We start from the raw sequence: 22347 nt of genomic DNA, 5'->3' as shown, positions 1-22347 counted from the left end.
GGTGGTAAAGGTTGCTGACCCCTGCTCTATGCCAACCTTTGCAGCTGTAACAAATAAAAAAACTGTGGGCTGTCATACCCACACATGGTGTTGTCTTGCTTTTTTTCTGCGTGGCACCCACCATCCATTCACTGGTGGGTCCACAAGCATGGGCGTGCGTTCAGTTAGGAAATTTACCTAAAATCACCTTTTATTGGTGATACTGAAATAACTAGTTGGGCTGATGGACTTTAAAAAGCAAAAAAATCACCATACTGGAACAAAAAGAGAAAATGAATACATTTGAATTATCATGCCATGTTAAAAGTGTTCTATGTGTGGTATTAGTGAGAGACATATGACTAAACAGTCATGCACTACTTTGAAAATGTATCTCCTAGTTCTGAAAAGGAATTACCTTCTATCAGTGCTTAGCTTGAGCCGAGAATGAGGAATATGCGGATTTGGGGAATGGATTTTGCAATATGTAGCAAGGCTTCTTTGTGTTGAAAGTCCTTTAGGAAGCCAACATTCCAAAGCATTTGAATATAAATAAAAGTGGAATATAATTATAAATGCCATTATAGGGGAAAATCCTTGATTACCTTTGAATTTTTCTGCCCTTTCAAAAGGTTATACTTAACTGGTTCAGTTTCTTACTTGACGTTGCTGTTCCCAAGGGAAATCAGACTTCCATACAAACTGTTTCATTTTGGTTACATGGCTTTACTTTGTGCCATTCATTTGTCAACTGGCAGGTTATATAATACTGCAGGCTAAATATGTATTGCTGTGTATTCAAGTGGTACTGCTGGCCTGTATTTGAGGATTAACCAGAACTGGTGATAAGGCATGCATAGGAAGTAGGACTAACTTTCAACGTTAGTCTTTAAAAAATTCTGTTCAAGAGAATGCTGTTTGAAAGGTTACCAAATATTTTACTGAACAGTAGAAGAAAAACATAAAATTAAGAATTTGTGGAAAACTTCCTCTAGTAATACATTATCTCAACTAAACTCATCCACTTCATACATTCATTAATTGATTTAAATCTGAAGAATCTAGATTTGCATAGCACAAACATTAATTAAAACAGAGAATCATGGGACATGCAGGAATTTCCTGTCCTGTTTCTATTTTAAAATGCTTTAAGGAGTACTTGGTTTATTAAATTTCCTGCTATTGTGGCAGAGGGGAAAGGTGACAACCAATCCCCACACCCACATTACCAACATTTTTAATCTAGGTGTTTCCACATTTTGTCCTGAATCAGTAACACTCATAGGAATTCTAATGTTGGGGATGAAAAACAAGTAAAAACAGTTCATTTCAAACTAGCAAAAACTCACTGGTCTGTAGCTTTGAGATCTTATAAAACATAGGGACATGTATGGTGTGTGGTTGAGCAACTCTATTTGAAAGCTGAGAGACCCAGCTGGGGGTTTATCAAGTTTGAGAGGTCTCTCAAGCCTGATTGTCATCTCCAGATCAAAGATATAGACTTGAAATCAACCACATATCTGCTAAAGGCTTCCTCGGGAGAAGGGACTGTCGGAGAATGCCTCTTTCTGTCCCAGAGTGAAACCTGGGAGTGGGACCACCATTTTAGCTAAACCCAGCTGCGAAACCGAAAGGAATTAAGTTGCTTCAAACCAAATTTCTTTTATTTGGTTAATCATATGTGGATTTACAAAAAGAAGTTATCTCAGAAGTGGAGGAAGCAAGAAGTGTAAGACTGGCTGTTTAATAGACTTAAAGTTATAAAGACCCAATAACTGTGATTTTTTTCAATTTAAAATAAGTAAAAGAGTCTTAATATAAAGTTTGGAAACAAAAAGACTCAATAAGGTTTTGCTTAATTTTACTTAAACATAGAGATTAAAATGAGAAGATCAATGTATATTGAAACTTACAAGAATTGAAGGATTTGATTGATTTGTCAGATCAAAATATTTATGTAAGGAAGAGATAAAAAGCTGTGAGAAACTGAGAGGAGGAGAGGAATGCTGGATCCCTAAAGTCACGCGCCAAATCTGAGTCATCTTCAAGAAAGGAGGGGCAGCAATCTAGAGTAAGGTGGGAAGAAATGATTTGACCTAAAGACAAAAAATCCGGCAGCACGAGTTGCAAAAGGCAAACAGGGAAGCGGAAGCATCTGTGATCTGTGGAAAATAATTGCTAATTCGTTATATTTTAGTTTTGAGAAAGTGCTGTTTGTGAGTTTTAAAATATGGCAAGCAAGCAAGACCCTACCAAACCAAGGAAAGACTGGGTAAGTCAAGTATTGGGGCCAAAAAGGCAGAAAAATGGGGAACAAAAATACTGATAAAATAAGTAATGCAAATTTAATGAAGGTGTTTAATAAATTGCATGATATGTTAGAAGTAAATACAACAACTCTCAAGGAAGTAAACAAAAAAGTAAATTTAATTGCTGTCATCACCAAGAACCAATACTAGAAAATCTGAGGCCAGCCAAGCCTAAGAAGCATGGACTGTATATATAGAAACACAAGGCAATAAACTAATTGGTATATGCAATTAATTCGAGTATAAAGTCAATAGATAAGTCATACACCATTCATAAAGATATATTGTGATTGTATTATAAGTAATATGCAACTGGATATAAATGTGGTTAATGCAGCCCTACAGTGAGGGTACCTAGGAAACCTAAGAAGCGTTTAATGGGATAGCATTTAGTAAACAAATTCCCCTGTCACTGTATAAGATCCTCATAAAACATTGGTAACATAAGGGCAAGAAACCTGTAACATTCCTATTGCGTTCCAATAAATTGAAAGAGTCAGTATCACCAATGTTCAATGAGTCAAAAATATTAAATGTATAAAGGACTATCAAACAAATGCTGCCTGGAAATGTCAACAACAGGATGGTTCTTTTTTATATGTGGTGGACATGTAAAGAGGCAAAATTGCTTTGGGATATGATTCTAAAAGAAAAGCAAAAGATTATGAAAATAACAGTTGAGAAAAAACCTGAGGCATTCTTGTTGGGGTTGATAGGGAGGATATCCTGGATCACTGCAGAATGTTTTTATGTACATGACAACTGCAGCACAGATTTTAAATGCATATTAAATGGTGCAAATGAAATTCCAACTAAACAAACACTGGCAACAAAATTCCAACGTCGTCACAAGAATGGCAGAGATGGCAAGGCAGATGGTGTTTATAAGAGACAAGAATATGGACAATTTCATTACAGATTGGAAAACCTTTGAGGACTACCTACTGGAAATATATACAAATAGGGAAATAATGGCAGGATTTGAGATTTAAATAAAAACAGCAGAGAAAATGTTGCTATCAGCTTTAAGCATCAAATTAGTTTTGATTTCAAATTCACATTGAGGTAGATGGAAGTCACCATACATGTATGTTGGGATATCCTGAAATGTGTTTTTTACTATTATTATTATTATTATAGTGGGGGGAGGGGAGATTAGATTTGCGGGGTTTTTTCTTTTTAAACTCTTTTTTTTCTGTACGTGGGGTTTGTATGTGCAAAACAAATAAAAAGATTTTCACTGAAAGATCTTGTAAAACATAGGAAAATATTTTTAAACAATATTTAGGAGAATAACATGCACAAGACAACACATTCAGCAATCTTGTGTTGTCATGCATAAGATAACACATTCACATTCTATAGGCAAATTCCTAGACTGTGTTCTAATAATTGGACACAGAGTGGATAAATTTATTAATGTAAAAAAGTGAGTGTGTAGTGTAAGAGTAACACGTAAACCTCTTATATTATAATGTAATATATGCAAGCAGTGACATAGGTATAGATTTTTTATGGGGGGTTCGGGGGCGAGGCCATGCCCCCACCTGCCTTTGGGGGCATGGCCATGCCTCCCCAAGCCCCACCCTCAGCCTAAGTGCTTATAAAAGCAGCTCTCTGAGGCAAGGGATCTTCTGCAGACTCCCGTGACCCGCCTGCCCCGCCTCCCCCACCAGCTGGGCTCCCAGCTGGCAGCCGGCAGTCCCTTCTCTCTCCCCTCCAGGCAGAGGAGTAGATAGGGAAAATGGAGCTCAGTGCAAAATGCGAGGTTTGCACACACACACACCCCCATGGGCAACTGCTGTGATGTTGGAATCCACCTCCAAACAGCATCACTTTCAATGGTGTTTAAATTAGGGAGCCCAGATTCTCCTTTTAAATCCACCTTAAAGGGAGAATCTGAGGTCCCCAGATAAAACAATATTGAAAGTGATGCTGTTTTGGGGTGGATTATCCCCCACCCTGAAACAACATCACTTTCAATGTTTAAACTGGGGACCTCAGATTAAATCTATGCCGAAGGGGGTGGATTTAAAAAGAGAATCTGGGAAAATTTGGGGAGTGCCTGCTGTCAGGGGTACAATTGTTAAGCTAGCAGCACCAAACTTTCAGGGTATCTTTGGGAGACTCTCCTGATGATACCACCCAGGTTTGGTGAAGTTTGCTTCAGGGGGTCCAAAGTTATGGACTCTCAAAGGTGTAGCCCCCATCTCCTATTAGCTCCCATTGGAAACAATGGGGGATGGGGCACCCGCTTGGGGAGTCCATAACTTTGCACCCCCGGGACCAACCTCCACCAAACTGGGGTGGTATCAGCAGCAGACTATCCTGATGATACCACCTAGGTTTAGTGAAGTTTGATTCAGGGGATCCAAAGATATGGGCCCTCAAATGGGTAGACCCATCTACTATTAGCTCCCATTGGAAACAATGGGGGATGGGGCACCCCTTTTGGGGGTCCATAACTTTGGTCCCCCTGAACCAACTTCACCAAACTTGGCTGGTATCATTAGGAGTGTCACCTGATGATAGCCTGCAGTTTTGGTACCGCTAGCCTAAAAACTGCACCTCCTGCAGGCCAAAAACCGAAACAACACTTTAAAAATACAAAAACTCACCAACGGGGGGCGGAGCTTCAGACATGCAATGAGGGGTCTGAACCCCCCTTACCTATGTCCTTGTATGCAAGTTTAACCCAGAGTTCACTAGGGGAGCTAAAAATTGGATATTCCCATGTAAGGAAGAAAAGGCGCAATTCTCCCAGATTTGTTGAAGAGCCAGAAGCTGTTGGTAGTTCACCTCAGAAGGACTCCAAGTTTGTTATGAACTATATATTGATATTCTAGGGCCCTTGAAGAGAAGAACAGATGGCTCAGCAAAGGCAAAGCAAAGCAGCCTATTCATCTCCAAGGGACCCAGCTAGACAAAAGCCAGAAAAGGATTGAGACTCTGCTAGTCTGTTTGAGCACAACAGCCCTGAACCATTATATGTTAATTATTATTTTTTGTATTTGATTTACTGTTTTGTATGTTATTTTGTATGAAAGAAAGAAGAAAGAAAGAACAAGTTGGAAAATTGTCCACTGTAATTTTTGTGTTTAGTATCACAAGATGGGATCACACAGTCAAAAGGTGAACCCCTTTAGTTTTCAATTGAGAATAATATCTATCTTGGAATTAAGTTGGGTTACACAAGAAATCCACAGATAATGATACTACTACAATGTTATCACTGCTGTTCAATATTAAATAATTAATATGTTTCCTCTTCCAGAAATTTCTGGTTCGTATATAATAGTACAACCCAATAAAAAGGGTTGTATTGTTATACAACTCATTTCTTTGCTTGTCCTCACTTTCTGATTCACAGTAAAAAGAAATTCTTAATTCAATTCATTTTTTTCATTAAAGTTTTCAAGAAACAAAATAAAATTATATACACTTGTGGCAAGGATGTAGGTAAGGGGGGGGTTTCTCGGGTTCAACCCCCCTATTACATATCCGAAGCTTTGCCCCGTTAGTGTTTTTTTGTATTTTGGGTTTTGGCATGCAGGGGGTGCATTTTTTAGGCTAGCAACACCAAAATTTCAGGGATTTGTTGGGAGACTCTCCTGATGATGCCACCAAGATTTGGGGAGGTTTGGTTCCGGGGGTCCAAAGTTTGGACTCCCAAAGGGGGTGCCCCATCCTCCATTGTTTCCAATGGGCGCTAATAGAAGATGGGGGCTACACATTTGAGAGTCCATAACTTTGGACCCCCTGAACCAAACTCCACCAAACCTGGGTGGTATCATCAGGAGAGTCTCCTGATGTGTGTGTGTGTATGTGTGGGTCACCCAACCATGCCTTTTCCCTATGCCAGCAAAGTATCATCCCCAGCCCTTCAAAAACCCCAGCCAGGGCACCCCATATCAGTAGATTAGGCACATGGCATTCGATGCTGTCTGACAGTTCCCTGCCATGTGGACTTAGACAGAGCAGTGTGTCACCTTAGTGGTGGGAATAGCACAGAGAGGGCAGTTAGCACTTTGGGCAAGCACTTTGAAAAAACTATAGGGAGAGCAAAGTGCACCCAAAGGGATGGTTGTGTAGTGATAGGTAAGCAGGGGTCTATCTCTCCAATCTCTTTCCTCCTTTCCCTTATGGTCATGAGATGCTGCCTCTCTGACACAAGCATCTCATGGTTGTGACACAAGCTGCCTCTCTGACACAAGCTCAGCAGCCAATGATGCTGGCAATACTTGCACCCCCCATCTCCCCACACATAAGGTGGCTGTGGTACATGGGCAGTGATATGGAAAAGCTGACAGGGAGCTTTCCAAGGCATGCCCCAGAGTGTCAGCTCTGCAGTTGATTGACAACTCTGGTGGTCGCAGACATGCTCATGGTCAAAGATTGTGGGGGCAGAGTCCCTGGCTGCTGAATGAAGTGAGTAAACCACACTATTCCTGATCCATTTTTTCTTGCATGAGTGGACTCCCATGGAGCAAATGCCAAGGATGATCTTACAGGTGAGTTGGTGTGGACATGAGGGCTAGACAGGAGCGGGTTTAGTGAATGGGGAGAGGCAGGAGGGGGGCTGCAGTGCAGACATCAGAGTGCTGTCCCAAGGGATGCCTATTGGACTTTTAGGAGACAACTGAGGGAAAACTGGGTACTCACCAAGGAGTTCTAGGGCCCCTTGTTGTGAATGCACATGTCTGGGATTTCCCCATTCTGCAGGCAGTGATCTAACAGGGAGAGAAATTGCTATGAGCACTAGACCTCCATGCATCACTGACCCTGACCACAGAAGTAGCCTGCCCTTGGATGACATCAATTGTCTGCAGCTGGATGTCCCTCTGGTTCCTCCGCCACATTTGGAAGCTGCCACAGGACAGTAAGACACATTTCCCTAGAGGTGGTGCTGAGGTGGGGTCTGCTTCCCCAATTCATTTGTCCTGCAGCCATCTATTGAAGTGTCTGCACAGGTCCCAACTGTGGCCATGTGCTTCTGTATCTTGGGGTCAGTGGAGGATGGATAGGGAGGATTGTGTGCCCTGCAGATACTGCAAAGGTTTTCTGAGAGGATGGAGCCCTGATATCTAAAGATGTTGATACATCTGCTTGTAGAGGTCTTGTATTCTGTGCCTTAAATCTGAACTGAAATTGAAAAGAATATTCAGAGGTTCAGCAGAGAGTGGAGTGTAAGCAAGACAGAAAGAGCAAAATCCTTTGGGCCAGGGATGTACACAGTGTGTAACAGACTTCCCTCTGTGATACACCTCTGAAGATGCCAGCCACAGATGCAGGTGAAATGTTAGGAACAAGATCCACCAGACAATGGCCACACAGCCAGGAAAACCCACCACAATTGTTTATTGTTTTATGGAGACCTAACAGTCTGCCACTTTCTAGCTGCCTTTTTTCATCCCAGGGCCCACAGTTCTAGGGGCACCCACTGATTGTGAGGTGGGTGATAGTATGAATGATGTGTGGAGGGCGTTGTACACATCTGTACCTTCCATGACCCCCAACATCTACAGAAGCTCTTAGTCAACAGAAGTGATCACCTAAGACACTGAAGGAGAACATTTGCTATTCATTGATCTTGGTAATTCCTAGTTCTGAAGTTACTGTTGCCCACGGGTAGAGGGGCTGTGAGTGACAGATGATCACACATCAGAACACTGTTAGAGGGATCAGGGCCATGACTCCCAAGATCCACCAGACCACGGCCACACAGCCCGGAAAACCCACCGCAACCAGTTGAATCCGGCCGTGAAAGCCTTCGACAATACATATTCTGGGAGTTTTTACTCAAGTCTCAGAAATGGGTAGAAAATTTTCTATCACTGCTCTGCCGCTTGAGATGTGGAGGCTTATCTGGTGAACTAGATGTGTTTCCGCACTTTAATATTTCTGCTTGGGCAAGTCACAGCTTTTCCGAGCTCTCTCAGCCCCACCCATTTCACAGGGTGTTTGTTGTGAGGGGGAAGGGCAAGGAGATTGTAAGCTCCTTTGAGTCTTCTACAGGAAAGGGGGGATATAAATCCAAACTCTTCTTCTTCTTCACTGTCAGCAAAGAATTAGTACAAATTCATCACAGAGTTTCACAGGTTTTTTTATAAACAAAATATCTAATCTTGTTTTAGAAAGAGTGCTGCATGGGTATGACCAGTGTCATGAATACTGTGCCTGGTCCATTATGTAGTATAAAGCCTTTATTGGCATTATAAAGGACAGTAAAACATTAGTCAATAAAAGAAACAAATAGAATGCATCTTTCAAAGTCTTTGGAGTTTATCAGTCTGCTCCTTCCAGTTATAATGTAATCTTTAAAATACTTATCTTGGGCAATGGAGTTCTGTTAATTTTAACAGCCTTTTTAGTATTGTGGTGCTCAGAGGAAGAGCACCAAAATCAAAACCAGATCTGTACTTAATTACTACGCTCAGCAGAAAATAACTATAAGAGAACTGTTGAATTTTCAAAGACAAAGGTAATATACAGTTAAAAATTCTTACATTAATGTAGAAACAACATTATTTTTTTCCTTTTTTCTCTTTCCATCTATAGGTGTGGATATCTTTTTTTCTTTTTTTAACTTAATTTTGCATATAACTATGACTTGTGTCTAGCACACCACAGTCATCTAATTATACTCAGATTATGTATAGAATAATAGAGGTTATTAATAGTAAAAAACTATTATTATATATTACTGTATTCAAACAACAATGTTGTCTCTACATTCTTAATTTCTTTTTCCTTTCACTTTTGTTATTCTTTCTTTCCAGATCACTTCTTGACATAGAGTGGAAGTCATTTATTTTTATTATCCTATATTTGAAGCTGAATCTTCCAAAGAATGTATTAATGATGAATACGTAATCTCTTTCAATACCATAGATCGGTATTTAACTGTATTTTGCATAATAAACCAATGTATTGGTTTTTTAAAAAATCAATAAAGATTTTTTTAAAATGAAACAACATCACAGCTGGTTTTATTAACAGGTTTATACAAAATCAGCTTGTATAGATTGACAATAAGCAACACAACACAGTCCATTGATCATTATTCTCTTCAGTGGGCTTTTCTGAAATAAAATGGGTCATAATCTGCAGCTGAATCTGCTTTTTCATCCCAGCAATTAAGCCCAAACTTTCTGGCATCTAAAACAACCAGTTATGTATCCTTTTTCAATGTGTGAAAAATGTCACAGTGTGATGTTGGGGGATGTGATAATCTACCAATTTGGCTTGCTAAATTATCTGAGCAAATGGTTTCCATATACAAAACAATCCCCCATACAACCAAACCTCTGTGAATGGTAGATAGAAAAAGTCATATTTATTTGAAGGAACTGTTGTAATGGTTATGCAGCATCTGTGACATCTGTTTGGTATGAGACAATCAGCCTTAAATTACATGAGATAGTTCTTGTAATTTTATGAAATCTTTTCTCTTCCTCATCCTGAAATCTTATCTATTGGAATGATTATAAGATCTTGGACTCCCTTTTAACACCTCAAATAAAAATACAAATAAAAAAAATGGCAGTACAAAACATATTTGGTTCCCTACCTATTGACTTCTCTAAAAAACACACTTTCCTATTACCAAATTTTTTTAAAAAATGGGATGAAGAGTAATTAAATCTGTCTAAGTTGATGGATGCCAAATCTCCCACAATGACAGTAGACCTCCCAGTCATTCCCTCTATTGCCTGAGAATGCCTCAAAGGCTGGCAATGGGAAAATCGGAGAAGGGAGTTCATAAAGATTTGGTGAGTTCTAGAGTGTCACCCAGATTGCCATTATGTCATTTCTAGTTTTTCATCAGAAGGGACATCATGTACCATTATCACACCAGCACACCTGTTCCTGTTCGACCCAAACCTCCCAGGGGTGTCAAACTACAGCTTGGCATCCCTAATTTGGCTCCAAAGGCCAATGGCTTCTATCATGCATACAGCAAATTCCTACATATATATGTTTCTACATTTACTTCAGTAGTCAGAAGAGCACTCAGCTAATGTCTCAGCATACAAGGAATGGAATATATGTGCTGGGATCCTAATGTGCTATTCTGGCCTTGAACAAGTAGTACTTCTCTGATCTGTGGAAGATGAGAGGGAGATTTTTGTGATTCCCATTCCTGGTGTAGGTGCCAAATATACCAACCATTCTGCTCCTTCCGATCATTTTGCTGAAGGAGCACAATTTCAGGGGACACTGAAGGCTGCAGTGAAAGAAGAAAGGCAGGGAAGTTGCTTTCCTCTACCATGATTCTGACAGTGTCATCCTAGGAACACTTTCCTAGAACCCAGCTTCTGAGTAGATCAGCTGAGGCTCAATCCAATCAAACACTCAAAAAACCACATATTTTGTCATATAGTTCACACAAAAGAATTATCCAATTGAGTGAATGTCAGCTACTGTTATTACTAGAAAAGTCTTATTGCATCACCCCAAAAGAGTCTACAGAAACATTTTAAAATGTCACTGGATCCTAGAGTTCAAACAAGAAAAAAATTACCAACCTTTTCTTCCTCTCAATAGCCCCCCACAATGTCTAAAAGATGAGCTTACTTCTCCAGCTTGCAACAAGACACTGTTAAATACTGCAGCAAAATACTGTCAAAAGATCAAAAAATTCTAGGAAAACATCAAATGGAAGAAAGTCAGAAAGATTTTAAACCTGTTAAACAATTTGCAAAGATTCCACTGTGAGCAAGGATCAACTATTTTGTGGGGTAAGAAGACAAAGAGCATTATTGTGACAATAAAATTCCAAGTAATTCTATACAGCAAACTTTTGCCATTTTCAGATTCATGACTCACAGTTTCATATACTGAGGGTCTATGATCTGATCACATGATCTGGTCTCCTTCCAAAATTCACAGAAGACTGCCTGCCAATATTCACAGATTTCATTTTTTTCCAGTGATCCCAGGAATGGATTCTCTGCCAGTGGTAAGAGTGTACTGGAGTTGTAAATACTCCATAACATATGCATGTTAAAGAAAGACAGATGCAATGGGCAAGATCCAAATACGTGTGATAATACTTCTTTGAGCTCAGGACTTTTAACAGCAGTCTTGCCTTACAGCTTGACATATTGCTAAAGGGAAGGAAATCTGAAAATATGTTTATGATATGGCAAAGATGGGGACACCTGTTTACACAAGACTACTTACATATTCCCTCAGTCTAGTGCAGTGGAGTAGCACCCATAGGGAGGCGTGATGCCCTGGATGGAGCAGTAGCAGAGGCGTGGCTGAGCCATTGAGGGGGTGTGACAGAGGTGTGGTATGGCGTTCCGGGGTGTTCTGGGGTGGGGAGGAGGTGGGTGATGTCACGGCAAGGGTGCAGGGTGAGCGCGCACCCCGGGCATGGTTACCCCTCACTCCGCCTCTGGTCTAGTGCAAATACTTTGCATGAACCTGTAGCTCTTTGGATTCCAGACAATATGTAGAGCTAATGAAATTTCAATGTGATATTTTGAACATAACAATTTTTACAATTTGCAGATAATATCCAATAGAATATTATATAGAATCCAATAGAATTGCAGATAATATCCAATAGAAAAGCCACCCTGAACCCACCCCAAAAAAATCTATACCTACATCACTGATACCTGCCTAGAAAGGGGAAGATGAGAAATTTACATCTCCATTTTAAGAATCCTTGTCAATAGTTTGGAACATTTCTATGGGTGAAAGGATTTCCACCTGCAGAACAAGCCTTTCTTGCATCTGCTATCCTTCTGAAGCCCAAAATGCACCTCTGGGAGAAAGATTGTGGACAGTATTAACAAAATCCCCGCCACAGTGTTATCCAAAATTGTGAGAGAATGGGGAACTTATAGAGTGAGAAATTTGTGAGAATAGACTCTTGATTTAGCAAAAGGTCAGGCAAGCTTGAGATCTTTGTGCCTATGTATGCAGAAAAATAATCTTTTGCAAGAAATTTGCAGGAGAGCAAGATAAAGTTTAAAAATTTTATTAAAGGAAAAATAACAAAAATACAAGCACACAATAATCAAAGCAGCAAAAAACATACCCAATCCTAGGGCATAAGCAGTGCTGGAAATAGTGGAAAAAGTGAGGGAATTCTTAGGTGTAATACTGAACCAGATCTTGAAGTGACTTCGGGTTCATGAAACAGAGTCTAGTGACCTGCACTGGGCTCCACAGAAGTGGAGTAGAAAGCAGATGGCAAAACAACACAAGTGAATCCAAAGGCAGGCTCAGAAATACTGGGTGCTGAGCATTGGTCCAGGGGCTATTTTATATGGAAGGTTAGGCCCTCTGGCCATGGTAAGAGAGCATTAATCTCCCTGGAGAGTCTTGCTTTTCCAGGGAAAAGAGAGACATAAAACATAAGTATGCGGACATTAGTCTTATGGTTTGAGAACTTGGCTTAAGTGACTAAACTTGGAATGCCCAAAAGGGGGAAGGTAACTGATTAAATTACAGCTGTGAAACAATGACAATGTAAATATTAGTTGTATATGTGGGTGTGTTCAAACTGCAGTCAAGTTATGGACAACTTATGGTGTTACCAGCAAGGGGCTTTCAAGGCAAGTGAGAAGCAGAGGTGGTTTGCCATTGCCTTGCTCTGCAAAGTCTTCCTTAGTGATCTTCCTTCCAAATACCGACTCTGTTTCTGAGATCTGAAGAGTTTGGGCTATACCATGCTGTCTTTCCTCCCATCAAAGATGATAAATTCTACTATATTACCAGTTAGCTCCATCCACAAGGAAGTATTTGTGTGGGTAAATATGTTTATTACTTACCACACTATATCCCAGAAACTCTCTGCAGAAGTAGTCCATGTTCCGCCTCTGCAAATTATCAAGGTAGTGCTGAAGCCGAGTATACGTATATGGGTAGCAGTAAGCAAACTGGTAAACATCTTCCTCCCGATCAAAGCAAAAAGCAAATGACATCACATAGTTCTTCCTGTGGTCAGGGCAGCGGTAGTAATACACATTTTTGGGTGGCAGCCTTTGCCTAAAAGACAAACACAAAGGCTGCAATCATACTCCATGAACTAAATTACAAATTATCACTGAACTCAACATAATTATATTATAGGGCAAATGGTCAATCACATGGTATGAAGAAGAAGAGGAGGAGGAGGAGGAAGAAGAGAGCTCAGCTATTTCCAACACATTTTTGTGTTAAATTTCATTAAACGTGCTAAAAAACAATAAAAGATTTCTGGAAATTCTGTCAAAAGGCAGATTAGTATAAAAACAGAGAGATTACTATAAAAACAGAGGGGGGAGGCTGACAGGGCCTGTGGAAATGGTCACGCTGGCACATTCACCCTCCCCCAGACAGTTGCCCGGGTGAAGGGAACAGATGTGCTGGTAGACGCTGCGGTGTATCAAGGGGAAATGGGCGAAACATGAGTTCTCCACCCCTCTGCCCCTGCTCCCCAGTGCGAGCAGGGGTCTCGAGTTGGGGAGGCAGGAGTGCAGTGCTGCAGGCTGGGGAGGGAGCATGTGCTTGGCAGGTGGCGGGGGTCCCGAGGGCAGCAGCAAGGGTTATCTGTGGGGAGGAGGGTGGTGGCAGCCAGGAGGAGCTCTAGCACTAGCCAGCCCACTCACCAATAATATGTGCCTTTCGTCCCTGCCAGCAAGGAGGTGCAGTCAGTATGGACCTGGGACGGGAGGGAAGGGGGAGGGGTGTGGGAGCAATTTTCCGCCCCATGTGATTAAATGATCTCTGCCTGGGGACAACTGTCACTACATGTCCCTCTGGAAGGTATGCCCCTGGGCAGACATGCCAGCAGACATGCATTCCACAGCCCCACCATCACAAAACCCAGAACTTTAGTCTGCAGCAGTGCTGTGCTGGCATCCTGCTCAGAGATCAGTGTGTGTTGGGGGGCACAGCATTTCCAAGGATGGGGCTGACATTAATCAGCTCCCTTCTGGGGTTGAGGCCTGGTTGTGCAGTGTACCAGCCCTCAGACATATGCCACTCTTTTGATGGCATATGTCCTTTCAACCTTATGGAACTTTATGCCTAATAAAGGTTTACTGTACTGTACTGTACTGTACTGTACTTATGGATCCTTTTGGCAGTGGCAAGTTTTAGGGCTTTCCCCTGATCTTTGTGCTGCTGGAAAGTCCTTTTAAAGGCAGGGGGCAGGCACTACATTGATGCCACAGCCCACTACTGGGGAGTTTCTGCAGGGATGTGATTCTGCTGAATCTTAGGAAGGTGGAATTTAGAAACAGAAGCAACACAAACCAAAGTTCTCTCATTCAAATTAAACTTTGGAAGCTCTTTGCCGGGTTTCTGATCTCCCTGCCAACTCTGTATAGTATCTGAGCTTACATCATTGTTTTCTTTTGTTACAAAATGGAATGAATTTTCTTCTTCCCATCAAAGGAGGGAACATGATAAAAGTTTTGTACTATTTTCAAGGCATTCACAAAATACATACAGTCAGTGGTGGGATCCAACTGGACCAACCAACAGTTCACCACCAGCTCGCTGCATGCCCCCCAGTCACCCACTAACCTGGTTGTTGTGCCCCTGCCCCCTTTCCAATATTGGGGGGAAGGTGAGGGAAGACAGTGGCTTTGGCAGGGCAGCTGGCAGCTGGCAGCTTCAGGGGGGCTGGCTGGCCAGCAGCACGGCCTGATCAGCAGCCAGCCCCCCGCAGATCCAGCTGCACGCATGGTGTGGCCTGCCGGGGTATGCATTCAGTCAATTAGCTACTGGTCCAGGAAAACCAATGTGAACCGGATAAATCCCACCTCTGCATACAGTGCTGTTCCCCTTCTTGTATACCAACATTTTTTCCACACCTTGTCTTACTGGCATAATTTAATATTATGCAACAGAAAAGAGTAAAATTTGACTACAGGAACACGCCCATTGAATAATTAAAAAAAAAACCTAGGCAAAGTACAAAACCCACTATTACAACTGATCTCCAGGCGACTAAGATCAGTTCCCTTTGGAGAAAATGGCTGCTTTGTAAGGTAATTATAACAAATATTAATATAAAAAAAGCAACCATTATGTATATTCAGTTTCTTTACAGAGAAAATTGGAGGAAAGTATGCTGAGGAAATAATGAAATTAAAACCACACTAGGAAGGCTATCCAATGCAACAGCATCCCAAATTTAATCTAAATGAGAGAACCTTAGCCTGGGTTGTATCTTTTGCACTTCCACCAATATTCAGTGCAATTAGGTAGTAGTCTTTAGAGGATGAATAAAAGATTCATGCCCTAGGCTCTCTGGTTTTAGATGAGGACTTTCTATCTACCTTTATCTATCTGGACAGACTCCACAGGAAACAAGTAATCAAATACAAAAATTCTCCCATCCTATTTGGCAAAAACATGCTGTCATCCTGCAGATGCTAGGTTATTCAATTAAGCAACATTATAAACAGCAGAAGTCAGCTACAGTCAGGCAACAATGGTGAGGAAAGCATAATATGATTTTCAGACATTGTCATAGTAACATGTTCTCCTGTAATAGTTCTAAAAGCAGAGGATCAGGTTTGGCCTTTTAATTACTAATATGGAACAGAGGTAAGAAACCCCCCTCTTGTTATGCAAAATGATGTTTGCCAATTAAAAGTAATTAAAGAGTATGTACAGCAAAGCAAAATCTTCCTGTGAAAATGTAATAAAGACCCAGCGATACCATTAATTTGAGCCAGAATAAAAATGACATGTCATTATGTGACCTTATTGCTCTGTCTCTTCAACACCAGTGCATGGAGAGATTCACTCTTTATTGTGGGTCTTTGTAACTTATGTAGTGCCCAATGAGGATTTTGATGTAAAAAAATCTAGACAAAGAGTAGGAGGAAAAATAATTGCTCATTTTGTACAGGTAGAAATACAGTAAAAATCACAACCAGCTGTTTTCATGAAACACTTTAAGCTAATAGGTTCCTGAGGCTTCTTAACATGTTTCTACCACCACCCATTCTCAACCTGGAAGGCTATCAGATGTCACTCACAGGATCTCAAATCATGCAGATTATAAGGTTGCACATATATCTATTGTTGCTCCCAGGCCTCAAAGTGGAATGGACATTTAAACTGATTGCTGCTGAAGTGTAGAACATCAATTGCTTCAAACTGACAAAGGGAGAGGGAACTAGAAAGCAAGTGCATTGATCATAAAGAGTTCAAAGTATAAGAAAGAGCTAATTGCTATTCATTGGTTCCAAGCACAAAGTATTTGCTGTTTCCATCTTTTTTATTTAACTCTTCATTGGGGATGTCTGAAAACTGATCTACCCTCATAGCAAAATGAGATAAAAATGCAAGATGCTGCGGTGATATAACGGGATTGTATTATCGCAGACTGCAATGAGATAACATGTTTCCTCAACTTTAATAAATCCTGGTAAGCTGAACATAAGCATGGGAAGGAGGGTTGCCCACCTCCAGGTAGAGGCTGGAGATTTCCTAGGATAACAACTTACCGTATATACTCAAGTATAAGTCGACCTGCATATAAGTCGAGGCACCTAATTTCACCTTAAAGAACTGGGAAACCTTATTGACTCGCGTATAAGTCGAGGGTGGGAAAGGTCCATGGGGAGGTGGGGCACTGAGCTGGCAAAGGAGCCACAGTTGGGGGAAAGGAGTGCCCAAGAAGCCTTTGGGAGGCTTTTTAAGGAGGGGCAAGGTGGGTCTGGGGAGAGGGAATAAGCTAGGGGCCGTGGAGGGTGAACAGGACGGGAGGTGGTGGAGGAAAAGGCAGAGGAGAACGAGGCACAGAAAGCGGCTGAAAGGGGGCGGCAGAGAAGAAGGCAGGAGACAGCGAAGCAGAGAAAGCAGTCACTAACTCACCCTTTCTTTCCTCCCTCCCCCCACAGGCTCTAAGGCTTGGTTTCAGAGAAGCTGCTTGTTGGGCAGCCTGTCTCTATGGTTTTCTTAAAAGGGCAATGCTCCAAAGGTTGCTTAAGCAATTTTTAGAGCATTGCCCTTTTAAGAAAACCATAGCTACAGGCTGCCCGACAGGCAGCTTCTCTGAAACCAAGCCTTAGAGCCTGCGGGGGGGGGGAGAGAAAGGGTGAGTTAGTGAGGGGGCCTGCCAGCCGACAGGAGAGAGCGAAGCGGAAAACTAAGCACAGAAAGTGACTGAAAGGGGGGCGGCAGAGAAAAAGGCAGGACAGAGTGAAGACGGAACAGGGGGAACACCAGACAAGAATTACTGGTAAGTGGTACCCCCGTATAAGTCGAGGGGGGCATTTTTCAGCCTAAAAAAAGGCTGAAAACCTCGACTTATGTGCGAGTATATACAGTATCTCATTGTGAAAGAGATCAGTTCACATGGAGAAAATGGCTGCTTTTTGAAAAATTAAAAATAAATATTAAAAAAAGAGAAAACAGTTGTTTTGGGAAATGGATTCTATGACATAATATCCCCCTGAAGTCCTCCCCTCCCCAAACCTGCCTTCTCAGGCCCTATCACTAAAATCTCCAGGTATTTCCCAATCTGGAGATGGCAACTCTAATGGGAAAAGCCAGACTATTACCCCTTACCTTGATGTGCTATTTTTTTTAATGTTCAAGGGGCTTTTTACATGAGGCAATGCTAAAATGCAAATCAATCAACCTGCAATTGGAAGTGTTATAGCCTAACCACTTAGTTGAAAGAATACAATCTGGCTTCCTCTACAAAATACTCGGGTTCCACACTCTGTACCATATGCTGTACTATGTTTAGAAACTGGTCAGAACCTACTTAAAACAAGAGCATGGCTGAATACATTCAAGTATTGGATCAAACTATGTTTTAACTCTGATGAGCGCAGTTTAACATATATTGTGCGCCCAGACCTATTTGCCTCCGAATGGTATCAACTTCTTAAATCAAAAATCCACTCTCTAGGTTTAATACTTGAAGATCTCTGTATGCTGTCACCCAGAGAGATTCTGCAAACCTTAAAAAGCAGACTTCTAGAACAGGAATACCATATCTTGTTGGGCCAAGCAAATAAATCACGCTCACCCCTTTCTGTTGGAATAGTACCAGAACAGGGGCACATAGCCAAATATATTGTACTATTAACTGAACCCCAACACAGATGGATTATTACAAGGGCCAGATGTAATACTTTCCCATCGGCCATTACAAAGGGTTGCTACCTATCTATCCCTCTCCAGGATCGGGTCTGTCCACACTGTAAAAACCAAGTGGAGACTCTTGCTCTCATTATATACTTGACTGTCCGAGATATGTGGGTATTAGGAATTTCTCTCCTGGGCAGGTCTTAGACAAATCTGATAGAGACTCTGACAACTCTGTTGTGGAGCTTTTGTTAAATAACACAGAGACCATGCTCTTGGAAAAAGTAGCACAATTTCTTTTACAAGTGACAGAATTTTCTAAGTAACATCCAATGCTAGATACAGTTTATCTGTCTGTGTTTTGAATGTACTTTTGATTTGTACTTCAGAAATGTCTGTAATGCTCTGAAGCCTATTTTAATATGCCTAATAAAGGTTGTTGTATTGCCTAACCACTTCAGGACTATGTCACCACATTCTGCTACCTGATTGTGTCATTAATGCAGTCTGGATATATTTGATTGTTCACATTTAAGAGTCACGTGGTGTAGTGGTTAAGTGCTTGCACTGCCACTCATATGGCCAGGAGTTCGAGTTCCCTGTGGGTCAGGTATTCTGGCAGCTGGCTCATGGTCAACTCAGCCATCCATCCATTCCTTGGTCAGTAAATGAGTACCTAGCACATAGCTAGGGGGCAAAGAATAGCCAGGGAAAGCAATGGCAAACTACCCCACAAAAATGGCTTGCTTATCACTGCTTGCAGTGGTACCCCAGGGTCGGACACGACTGGAGGGGAAACGTTATGTTACATTCACATTTACTCTTCAAAGGTAAATACTAGCTCTATCACCCATGTTGCCTTCAAGTTACTAACGTTATGGAAGAAGAAGATGGAGACTAGATGACAATCTTATGTTACAAAATGCAGACAGGATCTAGATGATTTTCTAAATAAAAAAACTAAAGGTATGCCTATTATGACAGTTTGGGAAGGAAGCAAAGCATATATGAGAGGAAAGCTGATTGTTACAGCATCTAAGCAGAAAAAAGACAAACCCAAAAGATAAACAAAATAATAGAACAGCTGAAAGTTTTGGAACAACAACATAAAATTTCCCATGTTAAGAAAAAATTAAAGGACAGCTTTTATGAAACCAAAGAAATGCAAAAGAAGCTCATTTTTTAAAACATTGAAACTGAATATGCAAACAAACCAGGAGGATTTTGGGCCTATTGTTTAAGAAAAAAAATTAGAAAAAAGGTTGCTCACAGGGGGTGCCTTTAGAGATCATATTTTGCCTGTGTTGCATTGCCTGCATTGGCTCCCGGTTGAATTCCGAATCATTTTCAAGGTGTTGATGCTAACCTTTAAGGCCTTACGTGGCCTGTGACCCTCGTACCTTCAGGACTGACTTAGCCCATGTGTCCCGGTTCGGCCTCTGTGCTCGGTGGAGGCCAACCTGCTGGTGATCCCCGTCCCCTCAATGATGTGGCTGGCCTCCACTTGGACCAAGGCCTTTACAACCCTGGTCCCTGCCTGGTGGAACTCTCTCCCTCCAGCGGCCCTGGCCCTGTGGGATCTTGGTGAGTTCCGCAGGGCCTGTAAGACTGAGTTGTTCCACTGGACTTTTGGAGAGACCAGCCGCTGATGCAGCGCCCTCCCCCCTTTTGGGGATCTTCCCTCTCTGATGGTCCTCATAACATCTGAGGGACCTACCATTCCCCTCTCAGGAGGGTTTTAGCTGCTGGACGAGAGGCATTATATACTGTAACACTGTGTTTTAATAGAGGTTTTAACTATTTAATCCTATAGAGCCATATATATGTTATTATAGTTGTATTTGTTATGTTTTAAACTTTGCTCTACTTCAATATATATGTTGTGCACCGCCCAGAGGTATATAAAACTAATAGATAGATAGATAGATAGATAGATAGATAGATAGATAGATAGATAGATAGATAGATAGATAGATAGATAGATAGATAGATAGATAGATAGATAGATAGATAGATAGATAGATAGATAGATAGATAGATAGATAGATAGATAGATGGATGGATGGATGGATGGATGGATGGATGGATGGATGGATGGATGGATGGATGGATGGATGGATGGATGGATGGATGGATGGATGGATGGATGGATGGATGGATGGATGGATGGATGGATGGATGGATGGATGGATGGATGGATGGATGGATATACTGTGCAAAACATCTAGCATGTAGTACATGGGAATTAACCAACTTGTATGAATTAAACTTTAAAAAGATATGGAATTAAGAATTTGTAATATAAGTTGGTAAAACTGATAGAAAGTTAATATGATTAGTGGGAAGTGAAATATTTGTATTTTTTCTTTTCAGTTACTTTTTAATATATGAACTTTAAAGCTTTGTATGTGTTACAAAGTTTAGTATGTGTTACAAAGTTTATAAAATAAAATTAAGTTTAAGGAAAATTAAAGAAAAAAGAAAGAATATTCAGTGGATAATTTTTTCCCCAATAGCATCAGAACTTAGAAGAATTCTAAAGACAACACATGGTGCCTTAAGAAAAATGTCAGAATTTGAAAAAGAATAAAACAGCAGAAGCAACACTTATTAGGAAGGAATCTATAAGTCATTACTTAAGTATGATTCTGAACAGGTCAAAATGTGTACTATAAAGTGGAAGCACTATTTCAAAGAAAATATTACTTTCAGCAATGGGAATTATTGTGGACTAAAAGTATAAAATTTACCTGCCAATCCTTGAAGGAAAATTGGTACATGTTTTCCTGGTGGCAGGTAACCCCAACAGATATAAGGAAAAATTATAAAAAAGTACAAGGGAACATTTTGAAAATGCCAAGAAAAAACTGTATAATTATTTCAGATGTGGTAGACCTGCAAAAATGTGAAATTCATTCAGAAATGCAGAAAATACTGAACATTAAGTTCCAAATGGCCCCAATACCATTCTGTTGGGCAATTTTTTTTTTTTTAAAAAAAACACCTTGCCAGCAAAATTTCAAGAACTACATTTGTACTTACTAACAGCATCCAGAGTTTAACATCAAACATTAAATTGCATCAAACTGGAAATGGGAAGATTTCCTGACTATGAAAACTGAGATGATAAAATGAGAGAGTGTTCTAACATGGCCAAACTGACCAATCTCAAAAAAAAAGAAAATCAAAATATGAGTATAGAAATGGGATTTCAGTATAGAAATGGGATTTATATTTTAGGTGCTGTGCAATACTGCCTAAATAATAGGCCACATTTGACTTACCAGTACTTCATTATTTTTGATATTATCCATTATTTTAAAAATATTAAGCATCTCTATATAACATTCTAATTTCACTGAACATTCCCAAATGCTTAGCAGACTCAATCCCAATTCAGTGGCTTAATATTCCAGCTCTCATGATGTTTGTTTGTTTTTAAACTTTTTTACCAGCCAATTTTAATTTCCATTGTATAATTTATATATATGCCATTAAAGGTTTCATCAACATCATCAACATTCTAATAACCAGATCAGAGCAAAGACTTCCTGGATTACTGTAATTTTTCCTTTGTGCAACTATATTCTTTTCTTTATATTATTTAAAAATATTTAACAAAATTACAGATAGAATTAGCTAGGCTTTCCAAATGACTGACAGTTAACCTTATTTTTATTCAGCACATTAGTTAATTTTTACTAATAAAATTTTGACTGCAGAACCATTTTATACTTAATATTGATATAGATTATTTTGATTTATTTTGGTCTATATAAAATTATGTGTTCATTACATGTTCATTATAATTGTTTTGTGACTGTAGATACTGTTATGTTTGCGTTACTTCTATTTTTTCCCCCATATTATCTTTTGTTGGTAAAATAATAAAAAATAATAATTTTAAACTTACTAACATTACAATATTCAGGGTAATTCATAGGATGAGATCCTGTAGATGCAACCTCCAAAAGGCCCAAACTCTTAATTCAAAACA

The 22347-nt window shown here is 40.3% G+C and overlaps 1 protein-coding gene across 3 annotated transcripts in view; it reads right to left on the bottom strand.

Annotated features, from left to right (window-relative positions):
• Nucleotides 1-22347, bottom strand: part of LOC125433066 (BEN domain-containing protein 5-like) — a 996205-nt gene that overhangs the window by 643099 nt on the left and 330759 nt on the right. For all 3 annotated transcript variants that reach the window (XM_048497387.1, XM_048497385.1, XM_048497388.1), the window contains one exon: nt 13079-13295. In XM_048497387.1, coding sequence (XP_048353344.1) covers nt 13079-13295 — 217 coding nt within the window. The remainder of the gene's footprint in view (nt 1-13078; nt 13296-22347) is intronic.

Source organism: Sphaerodactylus townsendi, linkage group LG05 (assembly GCF_021028975.2).
Source record: "Sphaerodactylus townsendi isolate TG3544 linkage group LG05, MPM_Stown_v2.3, whole genome shotgun sequence".
Lineage (NCBI taxonomy): Eukaryota > Metazoa > Chordata > Lepidosauria > Squamata > Sphaerodactylidae > Sphaerodactylus > Sphaerodactylus townsendi.
Note: the sequence above shows the minus strand (reverse complement) of the source record. Positions and strands in the feature narration are given on the sequence as shown.